The sequence below is a fragment of the Vombatus ursinus genome, unplaced genomic scaffold (assembly GCF_900497805.2).
Source record: "Vombatus ursinus unplaced genomic scaffold, bare-nosed wombat genome assembly UNPS02014807.1, whole genome shotgun sequence".
NCBI lineage: Eukaryota > Metazoa > Chordata > Mammalia > Diprotodontia > Vombatidae > Vombatus > Vombatus ursinus.
The window spans coordinates 40,299,446-40,314,317 of NW_020954585.1; the positions used below are offsets into that span (position 1 = coordinate 40,299,446).

Sequence of the window (14,872 nt, forward strand, 5' to 3'; positions counted from 1 at the left end):
GATAATAATGAATGTCATAGAGCTGAAATTTGAACCCAGATCTACTGACACCAATTCCCATATTTTTTTCTCTTTGCCATGCTGCCTCCAATGACATCTGAAGTTTCTATTCCTGAGACCATTGAGTTTACAAAGGGAAAAAGGTGCTTTTTGCAAAAATTCTTTAAAATAAGATTTTACTGGTATCATTTGCTTTTTAAAAAAATCATCATAATTTCCCCTAACGTCCTTCCCTTCCCAGCCAATTATCCCCTCTTTTACTCTTTCAAGTATAAAGCAATCTAGGTCCCACTTCTGTTCAGAAGCCATTGAGGTCCACCTTCAGAAGTGGGAGAATGGATCAGCTCCAGGAATGTGCTACTGCACATTCCACATTAGGACCAAAGCGAGGTAGGCAGCTATGTTTCCATCACAGATGAGAAAACTGAGGCTAAAAAAGGTTAAGTGACTTGTTCAGGGTCACAATGCTAGTCAGTATCAAGGTAGTACTTGAACTCAGGTACTCCAAATCCAGAGCTTTAATATCAATAAATTATATAAGTTCCCTGAGTCAATGTAGTGTAAATTGATACGGAGGTGACTTTGGAATTATGAAGACCTGGGTTCAAGTCCTGCCTCTGATAACATACTGGCCATGGGGCACTTATCCTCTCAGTGTTCCAGGCAACTCCATAGAAGTTGTACAGGAGATGCCAGCCTCTAATGGTAAAAGGAATTTTCTCCCTCGGAGTTTCTCACACCAATGAAATCATAATTCCAGTTAAAAAAAATTTTCCCAGCGAAGGTGAGCTATGCTGATATGCATTAAAAACACAAGGATCATTACAGTTAGCCTTTCACGTGGGCTTATGCTAGCATTAGGAAGACAGGCAAAGCATTGACCATGCTTCATTTCCTTATGGCAAGTAACTTTTTGGTTGCTGGGTCACTTAACCCACATTGTTCATCAAAATACCCAATGCCTCAAAGCGTATGACTGCCTGCAGTGAATATTTTCAATTTTTTAAAAGTTGCAATTACAATTTTTTATTTGCAATTACAAATTTTTATTTTTTGATAGAAAAATTAGACCCCCTTGTCTAATTATTAATATTATGCCTAATTAATATTATGATTCATGTTAGAAAGATGATTCTTTTGCCTTCCAGGACAAAGTAAGGTGCTGAGAAGTGATCCATTCTTAATCAGCGTATGTACCATTACAAACTCAGAAAATGATTATAGGATTATAGATGGAAAAAAAAATCTTCAAGGCCATGTGGTCCAATCCCGTCATTTTAGAAATGAGGAAACTAAGACTCAGAGAAATTAAATGCCTTGCTCAGGGCCACACAGCTAATAAATTTCAGAGGTGGGATTTGAACCCAGGTCTTCCTGACTCTGGGTCTTACACTTAAACCACTATATCACACTACTTCCAAAGCAGCAAGCAGAGAGGAGAAGCTTGGGTTGAGGCAGAAGCAGGGGGATGTATGGGACATAAGAATTCAAACACAGTGGAAAATTCTGACTCCTCAGGACATAATAATTTCATTCTGTATATTCTGAATTTCTTTTTAGCAAAACTCAACAAGCTGCAAATATAGTCATACAATTAGGTTCACTCCCTACCATCTAATAAGGTCTTGAATGGATCCTGGGAAAGGTGGAAGGGAAATATGGGAAAATGCCTTGGTTTCAGCTGGAGAAGTAGGCACAAACAAGGAATAAATGTCTTTGTTTCTCTAAGTAATTATCTGTTTGTGTATGTGTGTGTGTACACATATATGTACACACACACACATATACTGTGATTTTTAAAAGTTTGAGAGACTTAGTTTCTGGCTAATTAATCATTTTATTACTAATGCTAGCATATTATCAATAAAAGGAATGGTCATTTGGCTGTCTCTCTTGAACCAAAGATGACTCATGGCAGTGGGCTCACAGTTCATATGCTCTTATAAGAGTGGGTATTCCTGAGGGTGGCAATCAATTCTGATTGGTTAATAATTAATGAGAAAATGAATATTATAATGAGAGGTGGGCTTATTCCATTGAGGTTCTTGGGGTACTGACACTGAACACCCAAATCCTGGTCAACTTCTATATCACCCCTCTGACAAAAAGAAGAATCTACATTTTCCCATTTACTGTCTGAGTAAATACAATGAGCAGGAATCCATCTATTTACCGAAACTTAGAATTTCTTTACTGTCTTTGATTAGATCTTAGCTTTCCAGGCTGGGTAAGTCTTTGAGGAAGATTTCCTACACTGGTTGATTTCTGGATGAGAAGGCAGAAAGAAAAGGGGAAAAACCTTGGTCTAAATTAAAAAATTAGTTATTAAATACAAGAGAGAAATAATCTCACTCTCTTTCTACACACATATGTGTATGTATGTATAGATACGTATGTATCTATACATACATACATATATACACACATACACACATATATGAAGGAAATGATGAGAGAACTTTTATTCCAATCTCACCTAGACAGCTAGTATATTGAATACTAGACCTGGAGTCAAGAAGATCTGAGTTCAAATCATGCCTCACCCATTTACTAGCTGTATGACCCCGGGAGAGTCACTTAACACCTCTGAGTCTCTGCTTGCCTCAGTTTCCTCATTTGTAAAAGGGGGATTGGGAAGGTAGGTGGTACAGTGGATAGAGCAATGGACTTGGAGTCTGGAAGACCTAAGTTCAAATCCTTCCTCAGACATTCACTAGCTGTATGACCCTGGTCAAGTCACTTAACCCTGCTTGCCTAAGTTTCTTCATCTGCAAAATGAGCTGGAGAAGGAAATGACAAACCATTTCAGTATTTTTGCCAAAAAAAAAACCCCAAATGGAGTCAAAAAGAGTCAGACGCTGCTGAAATCTCAACAAAAACAACAACTAATGGGGAAAAACTAACAGCACAGATCTCACAGGGCTGTTGTGAAGATCAAATGAAATAAAATATGCAAATGCTTTGAAAACTTTAAAGTGCGCTATAATTGATAGCTACTATTATTGTCAAAATTAAACAATTTTTTAAAACCCCACTAAAGTGACTTAAGAGTTTGCTACTAACTTCTGATGTACTCTCTACATGTATACACAAATATGTGCATACACATAAATACATGTCCTAAGGCCTATGATCTCTAAGGGCATAAAAAGGCTATGTGTTACAGTATTTAAAATTCTTTACCTTTAAGATAATGTCAGCTTCTGTAAGAGAGTATGACATCTGTTTCTAAGATCTGTAGACAATTCTTTACAGGCAGCTGAGGGAAAATGGCTTGGCTGTCTGAGGGCCAGAAAAGGGGAAGGTCACCTGAGGGGAGGAGAATTAGGGCAGGACCTAGCAGCAAGTAGAGTGCTCTGCCCCAGGCTAAGTCCCTAGGGTGCTAAGTGTTACATTACAGTCCCATTTCCAACAACTTTAAAGGGGAAACTAAAGAATTCAGCTCTGCCAGAATGAAGGATAATTTGATAGGAGAGAACATTTGTAATTTCACCATTGCTTTAAAAATTCCAATTTCACATGCAAAACTGGGGAAATGATTTAATTAATGAAAACTGTTCAGCATGATTAAGTGTGTGCTGATTTAAGAGACATATTTAAGCAAATTTTAAGATTCATTTTTTGTTCAAAAGAGGCCCTTATATTGCAAAAAAAGGAAATGAACGATAGCGCATAAATTTGTAAATGATACCACTAATCAGCTTACCATCATATTGTAGAAATCCATTCTCATCTATCTTAATCTCAGACTCTGGCTGGAACAAAATGAATATGAATATCAGAAGAAATATTAAGTGTAGCAGAAATGTCAAAAATTTAAAAATAAAAAGTGTCATCATTAGTGAATGATTTTGGTGATGACATTAAAACATAATGAACTGATGAATGAAAAAAGACCAAAACAAAACAAAAAACAACCAAACAGAAATGACTAATTCACAGTGTCACCTAGTGGACGATCAGCTAAATGACCCAAGTCTACCTTCACCACAACAGGCACAATGTTTAGCAATTGCTTTAAGAATTTAATAAATATTTGCCTTAAGGTGCACCCTTTCCCTCAATGAAGTTTCTAACATACCTTAAAATAATCATCCTGTGAGATGACACTGCAACTTGGAAGCTGTTTTTGGAGTTTTTTGGCCAGGGTTGTCTTCCCACCATTTGTCACACTGAACCAAAGAAATTAAAAAAAAAAAAATTAAGGAAAATTCTTTTTATATCCACAGCAACAAGAAGAGACATTTTTGTAGCACTTTACATATATTACTTCATTTAATCTTCACAATAAGCCTCAGAAGTTAGTGGTACAGGTATTATTCCTCATCCTACAAATGAGGAAACTGAGGTTGAAAGTGGTTAAATGACTTGCTCATATTCACGTCTAGATGGGGTGTGAAGCTTTTCTGTGCTTCCTTCTAAGTTTTCTTTTGTTTCTGCTCTGTACTTTTTTTTCTCCCTCCCCACCTGGCCCTAGAGAAGGTGACAATTAAACACAAATTTCACATATATCTATATCTCTATCTCAATCAATATTTCTATCTATATCTATAACTATATAAAGAAGGTGAGTCCTTTGAGTTTTCTTAAAGTGATATGGGGTAGTATGCTGTGTGTGTGTGTGTGTGTGTGTGTGTATGTGTGTAAAACCATACTACCCCATATCACTTTAAGAAAACTCATAGGACTCAGCCTCTTCTTTTTATTCTTATGAGGCACAAAGGGCTTAACCAATGTTGATTAACTACCTGACTAATGAAGAAGATACTGTGCTCTTTGGACTGGTGTAAACAGCCATGATGAAGACCTTTGTAACAGACCCTTCTAACCCTAACCCTAAATTTACATCCTTATTCTTTTGCTAAAAATGTACCTTTTCCTATCTATGTGCCCTAACCCTTATCTTAACCAAATTTCTTTGTAAGCCTGCCTAAAGACCTAACACCTAACTGATCCTATCCAAACTCTGGGTCATGTAGCTCAGGAGGAGAGACCATCCCTAAGTCATCTGTGGAACTGTGAGACACACGTCCCTCACCTACTGATGGAGTGTGTCACACTTTTGGGTGGATAAATAAATCGTAGTGTACTTGTCTATTACCTATGCTGGCTTATTCATGCAATGGCTACCAAAAACCTGGGAAATTCATGCAACATGGTATATGTGGTATCAGACAGTGCTGACCTGTCAATTAACATTAACAAAGCCTCTAAGGGGTCTAGCCTGTGACAGATTCCAAGCTCATAATACCTCTAGTGTGGACCTACTTAAGTCCAAGGCAGCTAGGTGGTGCAGTGGTTAGAGTGGCTGGCTTGAAGTCAAGAACACCTGAGTTCAAATCTGACCTCATACACTTACTGGCTCTGTGACCTTAGGCAAGATCCACTGCTGTTAAGGAGGGGCTGCTACCACTGTGCTTGAACCCAGTGCCCCAACCCTCTTCAAGAGGACCATCATGGAAAAGGACAACGCTGCTCTGCCTCCTCAACCCTGCTTCTTAGAATCTTTGGCTTCCTTCACAACTCAGCTCAAACGTTGCTCCTTGCAGGAAGCCTTTCCTGGGTCCCCCAGCTCTAGTGCCTTCCTCAATAAACTTACCTTCTATTCATTCTGTATGTATCTTATACATATTTACGTGTTGCCTCTCCATTAGAAATTGAGTTCCTTGAGGTCAGGGACTGTTTTTGCCCTTCTTTGTATCCCTACAACTTAGCATAGTACCTGGTGTGTATTAAGGGATTTTAAAAAATGCTTTTTGACTTGACTGATTGTTGCCAAGGACTAGGGGCCTCTTCTGAAACATGACCTTCCTGACTGCCATTATCTCTGAGCTTGTGATCCCATGACCTAAATAACTGATCAACTAGCATTTCCCCTGTCCTCTGGCTAGCAAACAGTTCCCTTAATCCCTAATTTCAGAGCTAATTTCTGCCAAGATGAAAACCCTTTCCCTTGCTACCCTCATCCCTATCTCATCTGGCCCTCCTCCTTTGCCTTTCACTTATCTTTTATTACTTCCACTCCATCATCAAACTCTTCCACATACACTATCTCTTCTCATACTCTTCCTCTTCTTGTGCTCATGGAAACCAGAGTTTCTTAGGGTGATACCTCATCCCTGAGCACCCTCTTCAGTCTTGGCTGCTCCTCTCATTTCCCCTGAAACACTGGGCCACAAAAACAGGTATTGGAATACTCCTTGCTCACTAAAGCATCCTTTCTCTGCCACCATCACTCAACAGTCTTTCTTTCTTTGAAGTTTATTCCATCTTCATCTTTTAGTTGTTATCAAATACTGGTCCCTGGGTCATTCTAGCTTCTTTCTCCAGGATTCAGTCTTCCCCTTCACCTCAACTCCTGATCTCATCCTTTAGAACATAAATATTCAACTTGACATCACCTTGAATGCTCTAACCTCCCAATTCATCAACTTCTTCAGCTTCCATAACTTCCATCTCCACTTTTCCCTAGCTACCAACTAGAGAGGTCATGTATCAGACCTTACCAAGCCCCAAAACTACACCACCTCTATAACCTTGAACTCTAAAGTTTTCAACATTTATAGCCTACCGTCCAATTATTTTCCGTCTGCCTTACTCCTTAACCAAATATTTATCTTCACTTTGAATTCCAGAGTCACACAGCTAGTGTCTGAGGCTGTCAGTTGTTCTTTCCATAGATGTTTCCCCAATCCATCATCCCTGCTTTGGGTCTTACTTATAAGTTCCTTTCTTCTTATACTTGCATTGTTCAAACTCTGAAAATTTTTAACCATGGATCACCCCCTGACTTGAATTGCTGCATACTGTTGAAAGAAATCATGCAACTGTATGAATTGTGTCCACATAGATTCATATCATCCAATCTCAGCTGGGCTCTCCTGGCTGCACTATGGACCCTTTTATTCTCCCCAGATTAACTCTCTATCCCATTTTTGATAGCAGCTCTTCAATATCTTCTTTTCTCCCTTCTAACCCTAACACAATTCTTATCCTCTATCTCTCAGTTGATGACTTTGCCTCCTAGTTTGCTGAATAAACCAGTCATGCACCATGAGCTCCTCATTTCTCTTTCTCTAGTCTTCAGAACTCATTTTCACCTGTTTCCTCCTTCTCTGCTCCTGTCTGAGGAAGAGGTGGCCCTTCTTGTCAAAATTTACCATTCTTGGATTCCATACCTTCCTCTCTCTTCCAGGAACTTCCCTTCATCAATCATTCCAAGATTCTCTTTCTCTCGGTAGCTCTCTCCTTGTCTCTCTGTCTCTGTCTCTCTCTTATCTTCCGAGTCTATTGACTCCTTCCCGGGTACTTATAAACAAACTCAGATCTCCTCCATTCTTAAAAGAAAACAGACTTCATTTGAACCTGCAACTCTCCTAAGCTATCATCCTGTATCTATTTCATTTTTATTGATAAACTTTTAGAGAAAGTCTGTCTATACTCTATACTTCTATACTATACTGTAGTGTAGTCCCCTCTCCATTTCTTCAACTCTTATAGGCATCCCTTCCTAGCCACTCATTTGACCACCAATTGAGTTCAGGACACCATCCTCACAATCAATCAATAACTATTTATTAAGTCCCATTTTGTGCCAGGTGTTGTGCTAAGTGCTGGCAGACCCTGACCTCAAGAAGCTTACAATCTAATGCTCACCTGGACTGTTAAAATAGCAATATTACTATCCTCCCTTCCACCAGCCTCCCCCTACTCCAATTCATCCTTCACAAAACAGAGGACATTGGATACAATCCAAAATGTATGCGTCTGACCATGTAAGTGCCATCCTTAAAACCTTTTGGTGCCCTATTTCATCTAGGATAAAATGCAAATTCCTGACCATGACATTTAAAGCTCTCCATAGCCAGGGTCCAACCAATATTCTAGCCTTATTTCATAATTCTCTTTGTGTACCTTTTGTTCCGTCCAAACGGGACTCAATTTTCCCCAAATACAACATTTTATCTTGTGTCTGTGCTTTCCTATGAGCTAGAATGCATTTGCTCCCTAGCTCTGTCTCCTAGAAATTTTTTTTCCTCAAGGTTCAACTCAGGTCCCAATTCCTATGTTCTCTATGCAAAGCCTTTCCTTATCTCCCTGGTTTCTAGTGCTCTCTCCCTCAAATTACCTTGTATCACATGTATCTGTACATAGCATAATATATAAGCTCATGGAGGGCATTGAAAATGTTTCATTTTTGTCTTTGTGTCTCCTGCACAGTGCCTTTTCACAAGGTAGCTACTTAACAAATATTTGTTGAATTCTAGGGATGAGCTGAATGGGAAAGGGGGCATTTAAGCCATGATTCGAGGGAAGATTAGGATTTTGACAGTTAAGTTATGAGGGTGGGCACTCACGATGAAGAAGATGACAGGAACAAAGGTGAAGAGTCATGAAAAGATAAGAGTGCAACACAGACTACCCACATATAAATGGATAGTGGGAGAAAAAGGTAGAAGGCTAAGATTAGGGTCAGACCATGGAAGGCCTGAATGTCCGACTGAGAAGTAGAAAATGGGAGTCACTGGATGTTTTGGAAGAGAAGATAATGCAATCAGGATAATATGTTTGAAACATTAATCTGCAGTTACCTCCACAGGAAACTGAAGGGGGTAAGGACTGGAATCATGGAGACCAGGTAAAAGACTACTACAGCAGTCCAGTTTGGAGGTAATAAAACACCTGAGCTAGAAAGGTGAGAATAGAATAGAAGGGACAGCTATGAGAGACACTGCAACGGTAGATTAGTCCAGGCTTGACCATCAATTGGATGTGCAGAGAAAAAGAAGAGTTCAAGATGTTTCAGAGGTTAAAACCACTTCCCATTGATTGTATGCTGTAATCATATAAACAAAAACTTCTCTTAAAGAAACATCACAGTGGTTCAGCCTGTCATTTAGCAATTGAGTAACATAAAATTTGAATACATATTGGGGAAACAGAAAAAGGGTAATGGTGGAAAAGGAAGTACAATCTTTGTTCATATAGCCCAGAGTTGTCCCAGGTATCTGATTGGAACACCTGTCTCCTGTGTGTTAAGGCATACATAAGGAGGAACTGAGATTGTTTCCAGAGTCATCGGTTATCTAAAACTGGACAGAGACAGATTCTCTCCACTAAGTCTCTGAGATGGTCCCTAAAGCTGGGGAGAAGGATATGAGAAATCACCACGAATTGAGAGAATGTTCACTGTTCAGTACATTACTTCTAAGGTCAGATTTTTCCAACTCTCTCAACTTCTCCTTTCTAGACACTTTTACCTGCTGCCATCCACCTTTTCCCTACTACTATTAGGTATTCAGTCTCCTGCGCTTCCCTTGCCCCACGCCTTCTAGGAGCTCCACAATTTTGTGTGTTCTACCCAGGTCCACCCTCGCTGGACTGTGCCCCAGTCCTTGAAAATCATCCCTCTTTCCCCTCCTCTACATCACCTGTGAAAACTATTCTCTTAGCTAGTTGTTCAGAGGAAAGCAGTCTGATTGCTACTTACCCACTAATTCCAACAACAAGTGTTTTCATAACGTGCTTTCAAATTACTTCCACTTCCTAAAATTAAAAAAAAAAAATCATTAAAGGACAATTTTTTAGAAATAAAACAATCACAAGATAAAATGAGCTAACAGGAAAAATATATTCATCTCTGTTATTCATGTAAGGATTTTCAAACCTATTGACCATTCATAGCTGATATTTAACAATAGGTTGTCCTCTCTCTGATATGCTCCAATGCTATGTGGTAACAACTAGTGTCAGGCTAAGATAATTCAAATCAATCAACTCATGAATTCATTTCTGATATTCACTAATTAATTTTAAAAATTCACATGATGTATCCAGGGCTCAAAACAAATGATTTAAAAAAAATTATTCATGCCAGTTTCTCCTCTTATCGGAGATAGTTGAGTGTTGCTGTAATTTATCATAAACATGTTTTTGTTTTTTAAGGCTGGGTCTCTTGATCTGGAGGCTGTAAGTCAGTCATAGGCTGGATCCCAATACTGATCAGTAGGGAAGCTATTGCTGGCTCTGGTTTCTATCTGGGCCAGTTTGCCCTTCCTTGGGCAACCCCAGTTCCCAGAGCTTAACATATTAATGTGAAACTTACTGCAGACACCTGATTGGCTTATCGCGCTATTGCTCAGATATCCCAAGATCAAGTGATCCACCAGCCTCAGCCTCATTGGTAGCAAGGGATCATAGGGGTGTGCCATCATGCTCATCTGGAGTTTGGTTCTTTCAGTAAACCAGGTCATGTCTAACCTGGCCAATTTATTCAATGAAGTGACTACTGTACCAGGTAGAACAATGTTCTGAGCTTACACCTTCTTTCTCTATAGCCTGGTTCCTCCTCTGATGTGACTGCAGCTGTCATTCAGTCAGCAAGCATATACTAAGTGCTTACGGGTGTATGCCAGGTGTAGTGCTAAGAGCTGAGTAGACAAAGTACAGCAAATACATGGTCTCCATCTTAAAGCAGCTCATATTCCTTTTTTTTTTTCTTTTTGGTGAGGCAATTGGGCTTAAGTGACTTGCCCAGGGTCATACGGCTAGTAAGTGTCGAATGTCTGAGGCCGAATTTGAACTCAGGTCCTCCTGAGTCCAAGGCCAGAGCTCTATCCATTGCGCTACTTAGCTGCCCCATGCAGCTCATGTTCTAATGGGAGAGAAAACATGCAAACAATTTTTATGTACAAGATATATACAGAATAGATCTACGGTAATCTCAGAGGGAAGGCACTAGCAGGGGAAGGGAGGGATAAGAATGGGAAAGACCCCATGCGGAAGGTGGGATTTGAGCTCCATCTTAAAGGAAGTCAGGAATTGGAAGTGAGATAGAGAATCCCAGGCATAGAAGACACAGAGAATATTAAGTATAAGAGGATGAGAAAGGTAGGAAGGGGAGAGATTGTGAAGGGTTTTAAATGCCAAATGATTTTATACTTGATCCTGGAGTATTACTAAGAGGGTGGCACTGTGGTTTATTAAATGGACGTGGGCAGGGGTCACATCTGTGCTTTAGAAAAATCACTTTGGGCGGCAGCTAGGTGGTGCAGTGAATAGAGCACCGGCCCTGAATTCAAATCAGACCTCAGACACATAACACTTCCTAGCTGTGTGACCCTGAGCAAGTCACTTAACCCCAAATGCCTCACCAAAAAAAAAAAATCACTTTGGGGGGGCAGCTAGGTGGCACAGCAGATAGAGCTCTGGCCTTGGAGTCAGGAGGACCTGAGACCTCAGACACTTGACGCTTACTAGCTGTGTGACCCTGGGCGAGTCACTTAACCCCATTGCCTAGCCAAAAAAAAAAGAAAAAGCACTTTGGCAGCTGAGTAGAGGATGAATTAGAGTGGGAAAGACTGGAGGCAGAGAGACGAACCAGAAGGCTAATATAATACTTCAGGCAGGCGTTAAGGAGAACCAGCTGTTGTTATCTGTGTGAGCGGAGAGAGGGGGACATATATGAGGATGCTATCACAGTAGAAATGACAAGACTTAGAAACAGATTGGATATATGGAGTGAGTGGGAAAGAGAAGCCAAGGATGGCAGAGATTGTGAGTCAGAGGGAAATTCTGAAGGATTCTGAGGGAAAGATAATGAGTTCTGTTTTAGATATGTTACACTGTCCCATTTTAGGTACTCCAAACTATGAGCTCCATCTACAGACTTCGTGTCTTTGTACAAGCTGTCCCCCATGCCTGGAAAATGTTCCCTCCTCACCTCTACCTCTTCAAATCCTTAGTTTCATTTAGGTGATAATTTAGGTGCCATCTCCAATGGAAAGCCTTTTCTGATACCCCCTAGGTGGAAGTGCCTTCTTACTTTTCAAGTTATTTTGTTTTTACTCATCTGGGTTGTATCCCTTGGGGACAGGGGATATGTTTTATTGTTGTATCCCTGGTAACTAGCATGGTGTTTTGCACATAAGGAGGTATTTAATAGATGTTTATTGAATTGGAGTCAGCTAGTAATTGCAAGTATGTATACATGCATAAAATTTTTATTATTTGTAATTTACTTGTGTATTCTGCATATATGTACAGTACTGCCCAAACCCATCCCTCAGGTATATACAGTGTGCTCTGATTTGAGAGCAGCAGGGAGGGTCCTCTGCTGCCAAAACAGCTCTCTTTTCTGTATACCACGGTCTATATTCATACCATTACAGTCATTTCTTTAGGTTAAACTACCATCTTTCTAGAGTTTTTTTTTTTTTAAGCTCAGATTTTCTTTGAAGGAATGATGGTGAGTCCACTAACATTTTAGTGGTATAATTCATTTTCCATATGCTTTGACAGAAGGGGCAGGGAGAAGCCCTGAAAGAATACAAAAAGGAGAGAGGAAAAAGGAAAGAGCTTAAAGACAAACTTCACCTACATTACAATTTTCGCCTAAGGCTTGTTGTGAAAGTTTAAGAAAAGGCTTCTTAGATTGTCACTCTGGAAACAGAGATTCAATTAGAGATATGAAATCCAATAGAATACTAAGAAGCTAGTTTTTCTTCAGTGTTTCAAAACATTCAGAAATCTTTATGCCCGCCTTTCTGAAGTTATGAGTCTTTTTTTTGTTTGTTTGTTTGTTTAGACAATTGGGGTTAAATGACTTGCCCAGGGTCACACAGCTAGTAAGTGTCAAGTGCTGGTCTGAGACCGGATTTGAACTCAGGTCCTCCTGACTCCAGGGTCAGTGCTCTATCCACTGCACCAGGTGGGGGCACTCCCTGCCCCCAAATTATGAGTCTTAAATCCTATTTTCATTTGTTTGATTTCAGGGACTCCTCAAAGAGTTGTTCTATTGTATGTGCCTATTATACATAATTATGTGTTTATGAATTTATTCATGTATATACAAAAACAAATAAGCATAAGTATCCATGGATACATTCACAAACACCCAGATAAGACCCCAAAGTGAATTAAATTTAGTTTTGAGAATTTTTTTTTTAACTCTCCTTAAAGATAGCCAGAAACACACTGGGATGTCAAAAACAACCTCAGGGAAAATAAACCATTCATTGTCTTTGTGGGAAGCTGAGACTTGATTTAGGTAATTGGTGTATCATCAGATTCTTAAATACTTTTGATGAAGATGGAGTTCTAATTAGGGATATCCCCAAACACTCTTCTAAGGCATTGCTTAGTGTTAAAAACCTGGTAGAATCAGGAAGGGAGATCCTTTTGAGAGAGCAAGAAAAAAAAGTTAAATGAGCTATTCTCTTACTATGTCCTGTTGGCATCTAACTGCCCCAGATGAGTTCAAAGTTAGCTGTACTAAATTTGTAGCATCTTTGGGTATTGAAATCCCTTGTATACAGGTGAGAAGTGGAAGAACTGATGGTGAGCTTGGAGGAGTCACAAAGAACAGAATCTAGTGATTGCCAATATATTCTTGGACTAATTTTTATTATTTGTATTTTTCTTGTATATTTGGTATATATGTACTGGCCAAACCCATACCTCATGGGTAGACAATGTGCTCTGATTTGAGAGGAGCAGGGATGGTTTTTTGCTGTCCAAATATTTCCCTTATCTGTATATCACTGTCTATAATCACATCATTACAGATTGGTATTACAGTATCAGAAAAAGGCAACTGATGTCCCACTTTTAAGAAAGGGGAAAATGGTGGAGTCTCTGAACTTAGTCAATCAGTCAATAAATATTAATCAAGCACCTACTATGCACCAGGTACCTTGCTAAGCACAGTGGAAATACAAAGAAGGGTAAAAGATAGTCCCTGCTCCCAAGGAGTTCACAGTCTAATGAATGAGACAACAAGCAAAGAATTAACTAAAAACTATAGACAGGATACTACAAGCTAATGTCCTTAGTGATGAGTCCCAGCAAAATTTTAGAAAAAATATTAAATGTATAATTTGTGAACCCAGGAGGCAGTAGTAGAAAGAATTTTGGATTTGGAGTGAAAGGGCCAGGGTTTGAATTTTGGTGTTGTCATCATTTCCTAGCTGTGTGATCTTGGTCAAGTCACTTAATTTCTCCATATTGTGTGTATACACACACACACACACACACACACTTACACACAAAATAGGTAACTTTAGGCACTAGCATGACCAGCAAAGACATCCTGAACAAGGTGGTGCTTGAGCTGGGTCCTAAAATAAATTAGGGATTCCAAGAGGTGGAGGTGGGGATGGAGAACCTTCTGGGGACAGAGGACAACCATTGCCAAGAAACAGAAATGAGAGATGTACTGTTGTCTGTGAAACCCAGCAAGAAATTCAGTATGGCTGAACCTCGGAGTGCATGAAGAGGGGTCATGAGTAATAATGCTGGGTGGGGCTAGGTTACAAAGGCTTTTACATCCTCTTTGAGGATTTAGCTTCATTTGCTATTAGGATAAGGAAGTGGTGATGACTTCAAGCCAGCATGGGTTCACTCTTTTTCCAAGCTTCTTATACTCTTCCCTCCTCCACAGACTTTATATCTAGCTGTTGTGTTCAGCTGTTGTTCAGTCATATTTGACTCCTTGTGATCCCATTTGGAGTTTTCTTGGCAAAGATACTGGAGTGGTTTGCCATTTCCTTCTCCAGTTCATTTTATAGATGAGGAAACTAAGGCAAATAGGGTTAAGTGACTTGCCCAGGGTCACACAGCTTAGTAAGTATCTGAGGCCAGATCTGAACTCAGAAAGATGAACCTCCTGACTCCAGGCTCAGCACTCTATCCACTGAGTCACCCAGCTGTTACATTATTTTATGTTATGCTATTAAGCTACATTGGCCTAATCACTGTTCTCTCCATCTCCCTGACACCTGACATTCCATCTCCCAACAGCGCCTCTACACTTGCTGCTTCCACGTCTGGAAAGCTCTCTTTCCTCACCTCTACCTCTTAGTTTTCCTGGCTT

General features: G+C 39.7%; 1 protein-coding gene across 5 annotated transcripts in view; it reads right to left on the minus strand.

The window, feature by feature from the left end:
* Window positions 1-14,872, minus strand: part of NMRK1 (nicotinamide riboside kinase 1) — a 30,909-nt gene that overhangs the window by 11,154 nt on the left and 4,883 nt on the right. For 3 of the 5 annotated variants that reach the window (XM_027875180.1, XM_027875179.1, XM_027875177.1), the window contains exons 2-5: window positions 9,491-9,546; window positions 7,179-7,337; window positions 4,082-4,172; window positions 3,707-3,755 (exon numbers count right to left, since the gene is read on the minus strand). In XM_027875180.1, the coding sequence (XP_027730981.1) occupies window positions 3,707-3,755; window positions 4,082-4,172; window positions 7,179-7,216 (178 nt within the window). In that variant the 5' untranslated portion in view covers window positions 7,217-7,337; window positions 9,491-9,546. The remainder of the gene's footprint in view (window positions 1-3,706; window positions 3,756-4,081; window positions 4,173-7,178; window positions 7,338-9,490; window positions 9,547-14,872) is intronic. The other 2 variants (XM_027875181.1, XM_027875178.1) reach the window with 1 other exon arrangement.